Genomic DNA, 16,786 nt, shown 5'->3' on the forward strand with positions numbered 1-16,786 from the left:
CAGCAAGGAACTCTGAGGTGTAGGTGAATTTGGTCAAAGGAACAATTAATGTATGGAATTGTGGTCAAAATGATAAAAACACCATGAAAAATGGGGACAGAGAGAAAGACAGTCCAAGGAATCTACATGAGTGCCTGGAGAACATGTAGAAGAATCGAAGCAAATGTGAGATAAGGGATGTCCAGGAACTGTGCTAATCATGCCCTTTGGCTTTTATTTTTTTCATTGAATCTTTACACTAGATTAATGACATTGAATCTGTTCCCCTTTTTACTGTTAGGGAAAATAAGGCTTATAATAATTACGGAATCCTGACAAGATCATTGAGCTATTAAGTGTCAAATAATTTGAATGCAGATTTGTTTGAATCTAGTCTCCCATTACTATTTTTTGGATGCCACATAACTTAGAAATACCTGGAATTAACTTAGCTAAACATACTGCTGCCATTCATTCTTTCCTACAAAGCTTTCTTTATTTTCTAAGAAACTTATAGTCACCCTTATGGATGTCATTTATTCATTTATTTATTTCATAAATAAAGGTTTACTGTATTTGTAATTGGCAAACGATATGTTCCCCTGGTAAAAAGTTCTAATGCTAGATTGCCTGAGTTTACTAGCTTTTAGTTTCATCATTTACAAAATAGAGATGATAATAACATATCTCTCATGGGGCTATTATGAAGACTAAATGAGAAAGCCCTTGCAAAGTATTTAGAAAACTAGCTGTCACATAGCACGCACTCAAGACAGGTTAGCTGCTTTTATTCATACTATTGCCAGGTACTCCGACAGCCACTGTAGCAGTACCAAGATGAATATAACCTATTCTTTGCTTTTGAAGAATTTAAAATCTCAAAGAGCAGGTATATGTGTAGTAATGACTAATTATGACTGGAAAAATAAAAGATACCAGAGGAGAAGGGGGTTTTGAGGCACTTCAGGGAGAGAGAAGAGCATATAAAGTTCCAGAGAGGCATGCAGTCCCATGAGTCTGGTTTGATTGAAGCATGAAAAAGTGTGAGAGTTCATTGGTGCCGCTGGACAGAAATGTGAATGGACCAGAAGGGCTCAATATGCTTTGCTAATGGAGCTGTAGTAATCTTGATTGGATGAAGTAATAATAAAGTTTTTTAAGCCAATTTTGAGGATAGAAAAAGGTAAAGGTCTGGACTCCACACTGCAGTGGATAAACTGCAATGGGAAAAGGATGGAGAAAGAGGGGCAATAGTTAAGGTAAGGGAAAAGAAAATAAGATGTGAAGCAGCAGGCAGGGACAGGCATGATCTTTTATTGACTCATATCAATAAAGGGAAGAAAATCAAGACTTGGAGAAAAAGATAGAGAAGAAATAGAAGAGGGGAATATAGTTAGCCTCTACCTTATTTTAAAAATAGTTTTTTAAACAAATGATGTAATCCACTAAACAAGCTAATAAAGAAAAATCACCCAAGCATACGAATCAATAAAAAATAAAGGCATTTTTCAAAGTCCAACACCTATCCATGATGAAAAACATATGGAAAATTAGGAATAGAGCTTCCTTAAGTTGAAAAATAACATCTACAATAAAAAACTCTTTGCAGCCGGGCGCGGTGGCTCAAGCCTGTAATCCCAGCACTTTGGGAGGCTGAGGTGGGTTGATCATGAGGTCAAGAGATCGAGACCATCCTGGTCAACATGGTGAAACCCCGTCTCTACTAAAAATACAAAAAATCAGCTGGGCATGGTGGCGCGTGCCTGTAATCCCAGCTACTCAGGAGGTTGAGGCAGGAGAATTGCCTGAACTCAGGAGGCAGAGGTTGCGGTGAGCCAAGATCGCGCCATTGCACTCCAGCCTGGGTCACAAGAGTAAAACTCCGCCTCAAAAAAAAAAAAAAAAAAAAAACAACAACAACAACAACAACAACAAAAACTCTTTGCAGATAATGTCATACCTAACAGTGAAAGATGGAATGCTTTTCCAGCAAGATCAGGAACAAAGTGAGATGTTCACTTTCTTAATTTGACAGATGGAAGTTCTAGCCAGCAAAGAAAAAGCAAAATAGAAAATGAAAGGTATAGAGATGAGAAAGAAAAAGGATACAACCACCTAATTTTGTAAATGGCATAAATTGTACCTAGAAAATCCCAAAGAACCTACCAGAAACTCCTAGAACTAATAAATGAGCTTAGCAAGATTACAGGATAAAATCAGCAGACAAAAAACAATTGTATTTCTGTATCCTAGTAATGAATATGTGAAAACCAAAACTAAAAATTCAATTGCTATGGTTTTAATACTTATGTCCGTTCCAGAATTCATATTGAAACTTAATCCCCAGCTCAACAATATTAAAGGCGGACTTTTCGGGGACAATTAGGCCATGAAGGCTCTGCTATCACGGGTTGGATTAGTTCCTTCTAGAAAAGTCTGACGGAATAAGTTTAGCCCCTTTTGACTTTCCATCCCTTCTGTCATGTGAGGACACAGCACAGCAGTGAAGGTACCGTGTTGGAAGCAGAAACCTGGCCCTCACCAGACTCTGAACCTGCTGGCACCTTGATAATTGGACTTTCCAGCATCCAGAACTGCGAGGAAATAAATTTCTATTCTTTATAAATTACTCAGTCCTAGGTATTTTGTTGTGGCAGCACAAATGGATTGAGATACCAGTAACATTTACAATTACTCGAGAAAAAGAAATACCTAGGTATAAATCTAACAAAACATGTATAAGACTTGTATAATGAAAATCATAAAATGTTGATAAATCAAAGATCTAAGTAAGTGGAGAGACATAATATGTTTACAGACTGGAAGACTCAGCATATTAAAGATGTGAATTCTCTCTCCAATTGATGTAATGGAATTCCTTCAAAATTTCAGCAGTATGATTTGTAGATATAGATAAGATTATTCTATAATTTATAATAAAAAGATGAAGAAACTAGAATACCTAAAATGATTCTGAAAAAAATACTAGGTGGAAAGAATCACTCTATTCAATTTCAAGACACAGGAGTCAAAACCACATTACTGGCAGCAGGACACCCAACCTAGATTAATGAAACAAGATAGGATCACAGAAACTGTCTCACATAGTATGGCCAACAAATTATTATATTTTTTTTTTACAAAGGTGCAAAACAATCCAATGAAGAAAAGATGGTCTTTTCAGCAATGCTCCTTGAGCATCTGAATATCCATAGTCAAAAAAAACCTAAACCTTGCACTTTATACAAAATTAACTCAAAATGGATTAAATATTTAAATGTGTAATGTAAAACAACAAAACTTTTTTTTTTTTTTTTTTTTTTTTTTGAGACAGAGTCTCGATCTGTCACCCAGGCTGGAGTACAGTGGCGTGATCTTGGCTTACTGCAGCCTCCGCCTTCCAGGTTAAACATTCTCCTGCCTCAGCCTCCCAAGTAGCTGGGATTACAGATGCACACCACCATGCCAGGCTAATTTTTTGTGTTTTTAGTAGAGACAGGGTTTCACATGTTGGCCAGGCTGGTCTCGAACTCCTGATCTTGTGATCTGCCCCCCAGGCCTCCCAAAGTGCTGGGATTACAGGCATGAGCCACTGCGCCTGGCCAAAATTATAAAACTTCTAGAAGAAATAGGAGAACATCTTAAGAATCTAAGACTTACTGAAAAGTCCCAGACATGAAACCAAAAGCACAATCCATAAAATAAAAAAAAAAATGATAAATTGAACTTCATCAACTTTTAAAACTTTTGTTCTATGATGAACCTTGTAAAGAGGATGAAAAGACAAGCTACTACAGACCAGGAGAAGGTATTTGCAAACCACCTATATGACAAAGCCTTTGTGTGTGAACTATGTGAAGGACTCTTAATAGTAAACAAACAACCTAATTAGAAAACAGGCAACAAGCATGAAAACACCTTTTATGGAAGATGATAAGGGTTAAACATAAGTCCATGAAAAGATGTTTAATACCACTACACAATAAGAAAATATAAATTAAAACCACAATGAGACATTACCACATACCTATCAGCATAGCTTTTAAAAAAAATAGTGATACCACCAAATGCTGGAAGAGATGTAGACATCTTTGATCTCTCATACTATGCAGGTAGAAACACAAAGTGGTACAGCCACTCTGGAAATTGCAGTTTCTTAAAAACCAAACATACACTTACCACATGACATAGCAATTGTGTTCCTGGACATTTATGCCAGAGAAACAAACAAACAAACGAAAAATCCACAGAAAGCTGTCACATAAATGTTCTTAGCAGCTTTATATATAATAGCCCAAAACTTGAAACAATAAAAATGTCATTCAATAAGTAAATTGCTAAACCAGCTGTGGTACATCCATAACATGGACTGCTACTCAGCAATAAAAAGCAATGAACTATTACATACAACAACTTGGGTAGATCTCAAGGATATTATGCTGAGTCAATAAGAAAGCCATTTTCAAAAGGCCACATACTCTATGATTCAACCTATATCATACTCTTGAAATGAAAAAATTAGAGAAAGGAAGAACACAGTAGTAGTTACCAGGGGTTGGGGTTGGTAAGAAAAGGTGCAAGTGACTATAAAGGGGTAAATGAGAGAGATCTTTGCTGTGATGGAATAGTTCTGTACCTTGATTGTGGTGGTTACAGGAATCTACATATATAATAAAATGTTGCAGAACTATTTGTACACATTGTACCAATGTCAATTTCCTGGTTCTGATTTTATAGTACAATCAGTTAATAAGCAAAAATTGGGGGAAACAGAGAGAAGAGAACATGATACCACTCTGTACTATATATTTTGAAACTTCCTGTGCATATATAACAACTGCAAAATAAAAAAGTTATAAGAAAGTTTGTTCAAATATTAACAGAACTCGTCCAGGTGCGGTGGTTCAAGCACTTTGGGAGGCCGGGGCAGATGGATCACCTGCAGTCAGGAGCTCGAGATCAGCCTGGTCAACATAGTGAAACCCTGTCTCTACGAAAAATGCAAAAAATCAGCTGGGCATTGTGGTAGGAGACTGTGATCTCAGCTACTCAGGAGGCTGAGGCAGGAGAATCATTTGAACCTAGGAGGTGGAGGTTGCAGTGAGCCCAGATCCCGCCATTGCACTCCAGCCTGGGCAACAAGATTGAAACTCCATCTCTCTCTCTCTCTACACACACACACACACACACACACACACACACACACACACACACACAGAACTTATTGCCCCACGACAGTTTATGGATTATTAATGCTTTGTCTTTCAAAATCTTACTGTACTTTCCTATTTTCTCAAAACAGTCTTGTTTTACTTTTACAATCAGGAAAAAAATGCATTCAAACTTGCATAAAAATAAATTTAACTTCTTTTTTGATTCAAAGCTAAAAGTGAGGGGCAGGATGGGGCCCAAGAGTAGTAGACCTTGAGATGCAACTTTTCTGTAAAATTGCATATGAAGAGCAACCTAACCAGAGTCATTTCTAGAATTTCCTCATTAGTCACTGTCTTTTGCTTGGTTAACTACAATGTAGTAAACAACATCCTCTCTTTAAATATCTTAAAATTAACTGAGGCAATATCCTTACATCCACTACAAATGTAAATGTTAGCCAAGAAACATAAAGTTTCTTAAGCCAAATTTCTAAATTACCCTTAATCCTCTACGTATTCTCAAATTAAGTAGCCCTTGAAAAAAGTAGAGACGTACTAGTGTCAAGTAGAGATATGGTAGTTAATTGCTGAAAATATACATGCATTAGATACTTTTAATGACCTCCCATACACTTCTACATTTTCTCCCTCCCACATGTCCTCTCTCCATAGATAAAGCTGTCTTTCTACAATAATGTCACCCTCCATTTCCTCCAGGAAAAATTTCAAATTCTTTTACAAGTCTCACCATGCCCTCAACTATTTAGTCCCACCTTTATTTTCTTTACAGAGCACCTGTCACTTGCTACCATTCTCTCTGTCCCCAGGCTTTAGTACCAAAATTTGGTGATACTTAAATTTCTAAGCACAATTGGATCGTACTCACCTGTGAACACTTAGAAAAAAATTGCTCAATAATTATTTCCTTTTCAAAATGTAGACCAAAGTGAGGGCAAAAATCCTGTTACCGATATGCTAGAGAAAAAGGGGTCTTCTATATTAATATAATATTTATAAATCTCTTTCTGTGTCAATTTGGAAAGCAATGTTATCCCAGATTAGTTTGATTCAGTGGAAGCATTATTTCAATATTTTCTTTACTCCAACCTTAAGCATTATGGAGAATGAAAGCATTAAACATAAAAATATGGTAGGATATTGGGATCCCTTTAAGTAAATCCAAGTTTACTTGCAGCTTCTGGGAATGAAAAAAACTCAAGTTTCATCACCAAAGACCAATCTGATTCTGAAGTTATTAATGTGAACTAGGTAGCTTTTTGAAAGTAATATTATACTAAAGGTAAACGATTAATGTTGATGATGCTATTACCCAGTGCTTACGCTGAAGTACCTTCAAAGCTTCGCATGCTTCATTTCACCATTGCCACTATTAGTCTAGTTATCAAGACAAAAAAATACATTCCATTTTCTAGGTGTTTGAAAACAATTAAATATATGTTGTCACCTCTCAGTGGGAATGAAAAGGTCCAAATTGTCATGAGAGTCTTGTGGAAATGGCATTTTTTTTCCTTTAAAAACTGAACTGTGTCATACTCTGTCACATTACATCATATTAAACCACGGAACATGGTTATGTTGTGCTGCCCCTATCATTGAAGGGATATAAAATTAAACTTATGGGTTGTCTTTTTCAGGGAAAACTCCCTTTCAAAACTTTCATTAAACAAGTGCCAGTTGCAGTAGATGCCCCATAGATATCAAATTTTGAAAATAGGGCAAAATTTTATGAAATTATTCAGCTTTTCCAAAATAAATCTATTTGATTTCTCCTACCAAACTACAAGAGTTTCTGTCAATCATCAACTCAAAAAAGCTGGTTTCTCTCCCTGCCCCCGCCCTGTCTCTCTCTCTCCCCTTCGCCAATATTCCTTTAACCACCTCTGCCCATCACAGTCTGCAGAAGCAACACTGAATTTTGGAAAGAAGCTATCGTTGGTATGTGTTTGCCAATGGCACAGGAAACTTGGGCTGGAAAAATGTATTAACATGGACTGCAGCTTCACTTAGTGATGAGCAAATATTATTAATGTAAATGGTTAAGAAGCATGACTATTGAATGATACTGTGAAAAAAAGGTTGTCTCTTCTAAGAAAAATTAGACAGAGTTTTCCAAGAAACTTTGGCATTAGTTACAAATGAAACTTTGAACGTTTCTAAGTAAACACTGCAGGCAATTATGTTTACCAACACTGTTGAGGCATGAAATTAGAAGATATCTTTAAATTTGGGGAGGAAATCTGGCTTCTTTTAACTTATTTGGCTCTGCTTCTCTCCTTCCAAAATTAGTGCACTGATAATACTAGAAGGAAGTAGAGATTCATTATACCCACCGATGACTTTTAATAATGCCAGCTGGCATTGGAAAGGAATAATATTTTAAAAAATGAATGCTCAGTTACTTTGGGTAGTAGAACTACCCTTGAGGGAAACATCGTGTGAAATTACAATCTTTTTCCATTAGGTTTTACTTTTAGATAAACCTATGGATGTAAAAATTTGAGACAGGCTTCTGTTCCCACTGCTATTGCATAAACGTCTAGATAAAAACTGGTGCTGGCAAAGTTAGTAATAACTAAATAAGTCAGATTTACAGACACCACAATGTCTGCAACCTCAGAGAAATATCAGATCAAGCAAATTCAAGGAACCACCACTAGATTAAAAAAAAAAAAAAAGAATTCAACAGATAAGGCCATGGATTGGTATCTCATTGATGTGGGTTGGACTCTCAACTCTGACACTTATTGAGTGTGTAATCTTAAGCATTATCTTCCAAATCCCTGTTTCTTCATCCATAAAATGGCAATAAGAGGAGTACTTGTATTATTAAGGTTATTCTGTGGAAGAAGTGAGATAATACCTGTAACATACTTAACTTCTGGCTCATTATAAATTCTCAGTCAATGTTAACCATAATTTTTTGTCTGCTTTTATGATAGTTGTTGTTTATTGTATAGGATCAGTTATTTCATTAAAGTTTTCATAATTTATTTAGTTAAAAATAAAGTCAGATGTGAACTACATAGATTTTCAGCTTTAAGGATGCCCAAAATGCGACATGTTCAACCTAATTGATAAGAAATATATTAATGAAATAAAATACTCCATTTTCATCTTTAAAAACTATTTTGCTATTTGCCATTTGCAACAACATGGATAAACTTGGAATATGTTACACTAGGTGAAATGAGCCAAACCCAGAAAGACAGATATTATATGATATCACTTATCTGTAGAATCTAGAAAAGTCAAACTCTTGGAAGGAGGAGTAGAATGGTGGTTGCTAGGAGCTAGAGCACAGGGAAAATGGGGAGATGTTGGTCAAAGGGTATGAACTTTCAGTTAGAAGATGAACAAGTTGTGGGAATCTAATGCACAGCATGAGTGATGTATTTGACTGTGGTAATTATTTCACAATGGACATATATACTGAGTCATCACATTGTATATCTTAAATATGTTTGATTTTTATTTGACAATTAAACTATTTTTCTTAAAATGGCTTCTATCGATTGGATTTGCCAAAGTCTTACCCTGAATCGTAGATACCAATCATAGACGTAATATACGTTGGGATATATGCCTACATGCCTACAACACAAGTCACCTAACTTTTGATACTATTTCCTCAGACCAGTTGAGGATTTGGAGAATTTCATCCTTTATATCTCTTAGCAATGGAAAATGCTATGACAAGTTTTTTCTTGTGTTCTTGAAAAACTAAGGTCCATATAGAAATTCAGGTTCAAGTGTCATATGGGAACTAACATGATGTGTTAGAATGTAGGCTCAGGAACCAGATTTAAGGTTGGTCTTTACTCAGTCACTTACTAGCTGCAGACTTTGGTGAGTTACTTATGCTCTCAACTTTAGTTTTGTCATTTATAAAATGAGTTATTGATAGTATATATTTATGAAGATAAGTTTTAAACGAGCTAATGCATCACAAAATCTGGCATTTTATAAGTGATCAATACATTTTTATTATTATTTTCATATTCTTAATAATTTCATTGATCTTTTGGTTGGGCTGTTGTAATCATTTTCCTATTGCTTAAGGTATGATGCTTATGGGGTCACCAGTTTAAGCTTTCCATCAGTGGTATAAGTTTCACTCTGTATGATTTATAATTTAGGTCACACATAGACCTGGTTACACAGACAATAAGTTGGGGGAAATGAAGGTTCTGCATCAAAGGAATAATTGGAAAACAACTTGAGCAGCATGATTTGATGAGAGAAACTAGAAACATCATTTTTATGAATGGATAAAATAATTGACTACCTGTTAGCATTACTAGTTTTATATGGGAGTTTCAATTTGTATAATGAGCAAATTGAAAAAATACCTTATTTATAGATAATTAATTCTTAATTTTATTTTTTGATATTATGCTATAAAAGTTTTAGGGCTACTAATGAATATAATTTACATTCTTTTTTTAGAAAAAATACACTCATATTTTCTTTTCCAAACAAGTTACATTCCTAATGAATTCCCTGACATATCTAATTATTCTGATATTGAATTGCCAGCTTTTTGAGAAATGAGTGTTTAACTTTAGGAAAATTCAAACTGCCTTGTTTTTGGATGAATAAAACATGTTCAGGAAAATTTTTAAAAACAATATTTAGGACATTATGTTCTAATAAGGCAGAAATTACATTGTGGTGTGATATTATAGCATGAAGCCACAAAAGCAAAACTGATTGTGGTGGATAAAAGGCCCTTGGGCTCTAAGGGCTGAGGGCAATGGCATTTGTGAATTGAGACACTGGTTTAGGATTTAAATAAGTGCACCATAGTTAATGTCTATTTCCTACCATTCAACTGCAGCTAGTAAATAGCAGCAATAAGGACCACATGAAGTATAAGGTAATGAAAAGAAAAACAGAATGTGCTATTCCCCAACCCCTAATCATTAATCTAGCTCTCAAATATCTATATCTATTCAACTATTTATTCTGACAGTACATAATGGGACAGACTCAATGCAAAGATTTTCTTTTAAGTATGACTCTTTTTTTTTTTTTCCTTTTTACAATGTTAGTCATACATAGTCATTCTTTGTGGACATTAAAATTCTGAAGATGTGTTATCCTTCCAGGAAAATGTGGGAAGCAACATTTAAATTGTAGCCAAAATTTTATTTTATAAAAAATGTTCTACCGATACTGCATTTTCAGGACTTGGACTAACCAGTGATGCTCTTCAGTAACACAAAATTGATCCTTTACTCAAAGGGAAGTTGTAAATTTATTATAAGACACCATATACTTATTCTCAGATAGCTTTGGCCACTCCTATCATTTCTCATGCTTTGTGGCTAATGGAAATATTGTCTACTTACTGGATGGAACTTTCAATGCGTGTGATAGTGAGGAAAGCAGCAAGATTTGCCGTGTAAGATGAGATAACAATCAAAGCAAATAGCCACCAAGCCCCCATCATCATTCGGGTAGCCAGAGTCGTATACGGGACCTCCCCACCTGCAGAAAGAAGCAAAGAGATGAAAAGAACATCAACTATGTATTTATGGAGAGTCTGAAGTCATCTATATTCAATACCAAATTAACTTTCAAGTAGTGAGAAATTATTCTGCTTAACATCAACATAGATCTCTATATTTTCATCACTCCATATTTAATTCTCTTTTATGAGATTATGAGAGACCCAGCCAAAAGAAGCATGATAAATATTTAGTATAACATGTTTAAATGATAGTTCTTCCTCCTTTTTGTTCAATCCTGTAATTAATTGCCCTTTTATTACAATCACAGGTATATGCTTTCTTTCAAAGGCTTGATTATTCATTAGGTGATATTAATACTGCTATGCCTATATATAATGCAAATTTTCAGATTTCCATTAATAGCATTAAATGGTTAGGTGGTAACAAAAGTGGGGTCCAGGGCTTGCCGAATGAGGGTGGGCCTGACACAACAAGAAAATCCCCAAATGATGAGAAATTAAGTCATGGGTCAAGGAAAATCACCAGAGAAATAAAAAGTACTTTGAACAGGATGATAATAAGTATGTTCCATATCAAAATTTCACAAGTTTTGATAGTTTATGGATGCAGCTAAATTGTACTGAGGGAAATTCATAGCCTGTAATATATAGGAAAAGAAGCCTGAGCTACTCAGAAATTTTAAGACATTAAAAATAATCAGCAAATTAAATTTGAACAAGTACAGGTAATAAAATGAGTAAGAGCAAAAACTAACAAAATAGACAAGAAATATAATTAAGAAGGCTGATCTGACAGAAGTTTAAAATATTACAGAAATTTAAAAAGTACATTGCTACAGATGTTAACAGAAGGATAACTTGCATACAAGTTTATGCCAATATGTTTGAAAATTAAGACGATATGGGCAAATTTCTGGAAAAGTTTCTCCCCAAAGAAATAGAAAATTTGAATGGTTTTGTAACTATCAAAAGACTTCAACCCAGAATTAAAACTTACCCACCACAATATGCAAGGCTGGTGGCCTTACTAACAAAATCTACCAAATATATGAGGGAGTAATTAACTTTACTTGTACACAAATCCTTCCTAAAGTTAGAGAAAAACAAGACACTATTCAATCCATTTTATAAAGAAAGCACAATTTTGATAACAAAACCTGACAAAATTATTCCAAGGAAAGGAAATTACAGGCTAATCTCACAGGATTGTAGATGCAAAAGATAAATAAATTAGCAAATAGAGAATTGCATAAAAAAACAAACAGATTGGGTTTATTATATGAAGGCAAAATTGGCTTGGCATTCAAAAATCAATCATTGTAATTCACTACATTAGCACTAAAAGAGAAGAATTATGTGATAATCTTGGCAGATGAAGAAAAGGTACAGATAAAGTTCAACATCCAGTCTTAGAAAAACAAAAACAAAACAAACCTAAAAATAATGCAGCAAACTAGAAACTTTAAAAATGGTTTCTTATTTTTATAAAGAGTACTTTTATCATGTATCATACATACTAATAAAATAAAAATTTTTGACTGCCTTAAAGAATACAAATTGGCAACATTTCTATTGAATTGGGGTTGTGCTAGACTTCCTAGTCCAATAAATTGTAGTTAAGAATTGGAAAGAATGAAACAAGTCATGGATTAGACATGATATAAATATGTATGTAGAAAATCCAAGAGAACAAATGGTAAATTACAAAAATTAACAAATTAGTTACCAGCTTACTATGTTACAGAATCGATGTTTAAAAATTGATTATATTTGTATATAACAGCGACACTTACAACACAAAATTAAAAAACAGATGTCATTTCCAATAGCATTAGATGATCAAATAACTAGGAATAAACTCATTTAAAGATATGAGAGATCTCTAGATGAAAAACTACAAAACTATTTTTGAGTAAAATAAAAGAAAATTCAATAAATGAAGATATAGCATGTTCACTGATTAAGATATTTAATACTGTAAAGATATCAATTCTCCTCAAATTGATCTATAGATGCAGTCAGTGAATTTCCAATTAAAAATCCCAGGTTGTGTGAATGTGTGTGTGCACAAGTACATGTGCATGAAGCTGAATGTAAAGTGTATATCAAGTTGCAAAAGGACAAAAATTGCCAAGATAACTCTTGAGGAAGAAGAAAAAAACTGAATCTTGATGACTATAGATTAATATAATAATTAAGACAGTTGGTTACTTGTACAAGGATAAACCAAATAAATCAATGAAGGTTATCCATGCATACCCGGGTACTTGATTTATACCCAGCTGGCACTAAAGTATGTACTATAATGAAAGGGAGGTCTTTTCATTAAGTAGTTCTAGGTCAATTAGACATATGTATGAAAAATAATGAAACCTGTCTCCTAACTCATACTACACACAAAAATCAATACCAAGCAGCCTATAGATATAAATATAAAAGGTGAACAATAAAGCTAGAAAATTATATAGGAGAATATATCCACAAGTTTGGGCAGAAAGGATTTCTTAAACACAGCACAAAACATGTTAGCACAAAAGAAAAGATTGACAATTTGACTGCAATAATACTTCGTAGCTAAAAAGATGCCATGAAGAGGGTGAAAAGACAAGCCACAGTAGAAGAGAGTCCTAATACATATACCTAACAAAAAATAATCAACTAATATTAACTACTATAAATCGCTATAAATCGATAAGAATAAAGGAAATGACAATCAGAAAAATGGATAAGAGGTTTCATAAAAGAAGATAACCACTGACCAATAAATATATGAAAAGGTAGCAATCTCATTAACTCTTAGGGAAATACAAAATAAAATATACCACACCACAGCCACCAGAATGATTAAAATAAAAAGATATACATTAGCAAGTACTGGCAAGGACATGGAAATATCAACATGCTTGTACCCTGTTGTTGGGATTGTAAATTGGTTCAGTCAATCATTTTGATAAACAATCTTTGAAAACTAATGTATGAATATCTTAGAATCCAGCAATTTTACCCCTTAGGTACATACCCACTAGATGAATTACATACCAAGAGACAGAAATGTTTGTAACGGCATTGTCCTAATAGTCTAAACTGGAAACATCCCAAACATACTTTGAAAGTAGACTGGACACCTCCTTACATATTTTAAGTTTGGCCTTAAGATTTCTTCATGCATAGCGAAGTGTGACCTAACTGGATGTATAAACAGGCTGTAATCTCCTCTTGTACCAAACACAGAGTTTCAGCCAACTATAGGTGACCAACTGTTCAAACTGTGTTCAAATAAGGCAGATGTTGAGCTGTAACCAATCCAGCTGTTTCTGTACTTCACTTCCATTTTCTGTATGTGACTTTCTTCTTTCTGTTCATAAATATTATCTAGTCTTGTCACAGGCCCCAGTTACTCTGAACCTATCTGATTCGAGGGGGCTCCTCTATTCCTTAATGGTTCTTTGCTCAATTCAACTCTGTTAAATGTCATTCATCTGTTATTCTTTGAACACAAACAATAAAATATTGCACAACTACAAAAGCAAGCAAATCTTACTTATACACAACACCATTAATGGATTTTATAAACCTAATGGTGGGTAAAATAAATTACACTGTATATTACTTGTTCAAAAACAAGCAACATGAATGGCAGTGCTGACCTAGGAAAAGATAGAACATTACCAGGGTCCCAACCCTCACTGCCTTTTTCTCAATCATTTTTCACTCTCCCTTTGGCAAGAGGGAAAGGCATCGAGGGCTGGGTCCCTGGTAATGTCCTATCTTTTCCTAGGTGGCAATTATACAGGTGGATCATTGCTGGTAATTCATTGAGCTACACAATTTGCTACATACTTTTCTGTATGTAAATACTTCATGACTAAAAACTAAATAAAAGAAGAAAGTAAAGAGAGAGAGTGAATTTAATAATGACATTTGTTTTCTTTCTCCTTTTTTCATATATACAATCAGAACAAAAAAAATGTGTTTTCATAGTCAGATGTATTTTCATAGAATATTTCAAAGAGATAATTAGGTAAAAGACAAAACAATTATGTGCTGAATTTAAAAAAACATAATCTCACCTTGCTAAAAAAGTATTACAAAAATTAGGCTTATGCTTTATGACACTTCAGGGTGTACAAAGTTCTGACTCTGAAGTTGGGTATTTGGATTCCCATAACCCCTGATAAGTTTGAAGTACTCTGGTAAAGCATGAAAAATTTTTATTTTCCAAATGACCTCTCTGTTTTAAGAAAAATCTTCTTGACTAGTTTTTCATTTTGATGTGATTGTTTTACCACATTAAAAACTACATTAACCTTGCTACTGTATATATTTGCTTACTTATAAAAGTTGTTAAAAATAAGCAATGTCTTCTGGCAAGATGGGGAAATCTGATAAATCCATCTGAGCCAGGCAAAAATTTGTTATTCTAAGTCTTATTCTGTGTGAGTATATATGCATCTTTGTGTTTCCATGAAATATGAAAAAGTAATTGCTAAAGAATCTCCAATTTGGTTGGTTGTTTGGTAAATCCACTTCTTACAGGTTTAAAGACTCATAACATTTTTATTTCCTAATCTGGAATGGTGGGATTCTTTTACAAACTATGATTAGAAAAATGGGAGAAAACTCATCAATACCTTTTTTAAAATTAAACATTCCGTTTTCAAGAGTTGGATCTTTATTAGAAACAGGTTATGAACAAAATGGCTAAAAACTCATAGAAAATAGAAAATTTTCATTACTCAAGCTGACTAAATAATTCATGTAAGCTAATCAATTAAAACATAAGTAAATATTAGAATGTTTTACACTTACAGAATCACAACTTAGAAAAACAAAGAAGGATATTTTTGTTGAATTTGTGTGGAAGTCATTGCCAGCAAAATCATATTCTACATTTATGGATTGGAGGAGAGAATGTATATATCATCTCTGAAATGCTTCATTTATGTCAATCACTTTTATCTAAGTATTTCTTAAAGTTCATTGGTGTGCAAATTGAGAGACACTGTGACCAGATTTGTAAATGTTTTATTTTTTGGTGAAGGATGTGGGGGTAATAAGGAAGTGAACAAGAGATACAACTGTGTTTTCCTGTTGTCCACAGGATAATGGGTTGACCATATTGAACCCATTTGCAAGCTAGGGCAGATTTTCTACAACATGACATGTCTACCATGGGTATAAGAGATGCCTTTAGGTGGTAGGGAGAGAGAGCATAAAATCACATCATGTTACAGTGAGAAAGTTGTTCCATTTACAATTACCCTTTAGTATTTTTTAAAATTTATTATACTTTAAGTTCTGGGATACACACGCAGAGCATGCAGGTTTGTTACATAGGTATATTTATGCTATGCTGCTTTGCTGCACCCATCAACTCATCATCTAGGTTTTAAGCCCCGCATGCATTAAGTATTTGTCCTAATGTTCTCCCTCCCTTTATCCCCCAATCCCTGACAGGCCCCTCTGTGTGATGTTCCCCTCTCTGTGTCTATGTGTTCTCATTGTTCAACTCCCACTTATGAGTGAGAATATGTGATGTTTGGTTTTCTGTTCCTTTGTTAGTTTTCTGAGAAGGATGGTTTCCAGCTTCATCCATGTCCCTGCAAAAGACATTAACTCATTATTTTCTAAGGCTGCATAGTATTCCATGGTATATATGTGCCACATTTTCTTTATCTAGTCTATCATTGATGGGCATTTGTGTTGGTTTCAAGTCTTTGCTACTGTGAATAGTGCTGCAATAAACATACATGTGTATGTGTCTTTATAGTAGAATGATTTATAATCTTTTGGATATATACCCAGTAATATCATGGCAAGAACAAAGCCTCAGATAATAAGGTTATAAAATTTTTACAAAGGGAATTCAAATCTCAAACTCCATTTGGCATTCAGTGGAACTAATTTGTATTCAATAATGTTTCATTTACATTAAAATTATTTTATAGTTGTTTTCTATTGAATGCAATGACACTGCTTTTAAGTTGCATTAGTGAATGTTACCATTATCAACAATAATACAAACTCTCTGTAATCTGAATTTCAAGCATTCTAATCTCCTATGCCATCCTCAATCTTTTGGGCTTCCTCCCTCCATCAAGTCTACAATCCCTGTGGGATCTAAGATGCACTGACCCTGCTACATTTTTGCTGTCCCTCT

General features: G+C 34.2%; 1 protein-coding gene across 3 annotated transcripts in view; it reads right to left on the bottom strand.

Moving 5' to 3' along the window:
• Positions 1 to 16,786, bottom strand: part of GRID2 (glutamate ionotropic receptor delta type subunit 2) — a 1,512,615-nt gene that overhangs the window by 297,461 nt on the left and 1,198,368 nt on the right. For all 3 annotated transcript variants that reach the window (XM_032239845.1, XM_032239843.1, XM_032239844.1), the window contains one exon: positions 10,505 to 10,643. In XM_032239845.1, the coding sequence (XP_032095736.1) occupies positions 10,505 to 10,643 (139 nt within the window). The remainder of the gene's footprint in view (positions 1 to 10,504; positions 10,644 to 16,786) is intronic.

Source organism: Sapajus apella, unplaced genomic scaffold (genome assembly GCF_009761245.1).
Source record: "Sapajus apella isolate SASKATOON/1434 unplaced genomic scaffold, GSC_monkey_1.0 scaffold45, whole genome shotgun sequence".
Taxonomy (NCBI): Eukaryota; Metazoa; Chordata; class Mammalia; order Primates; family Cebidae; genus Sapajus; species Sapajus apella.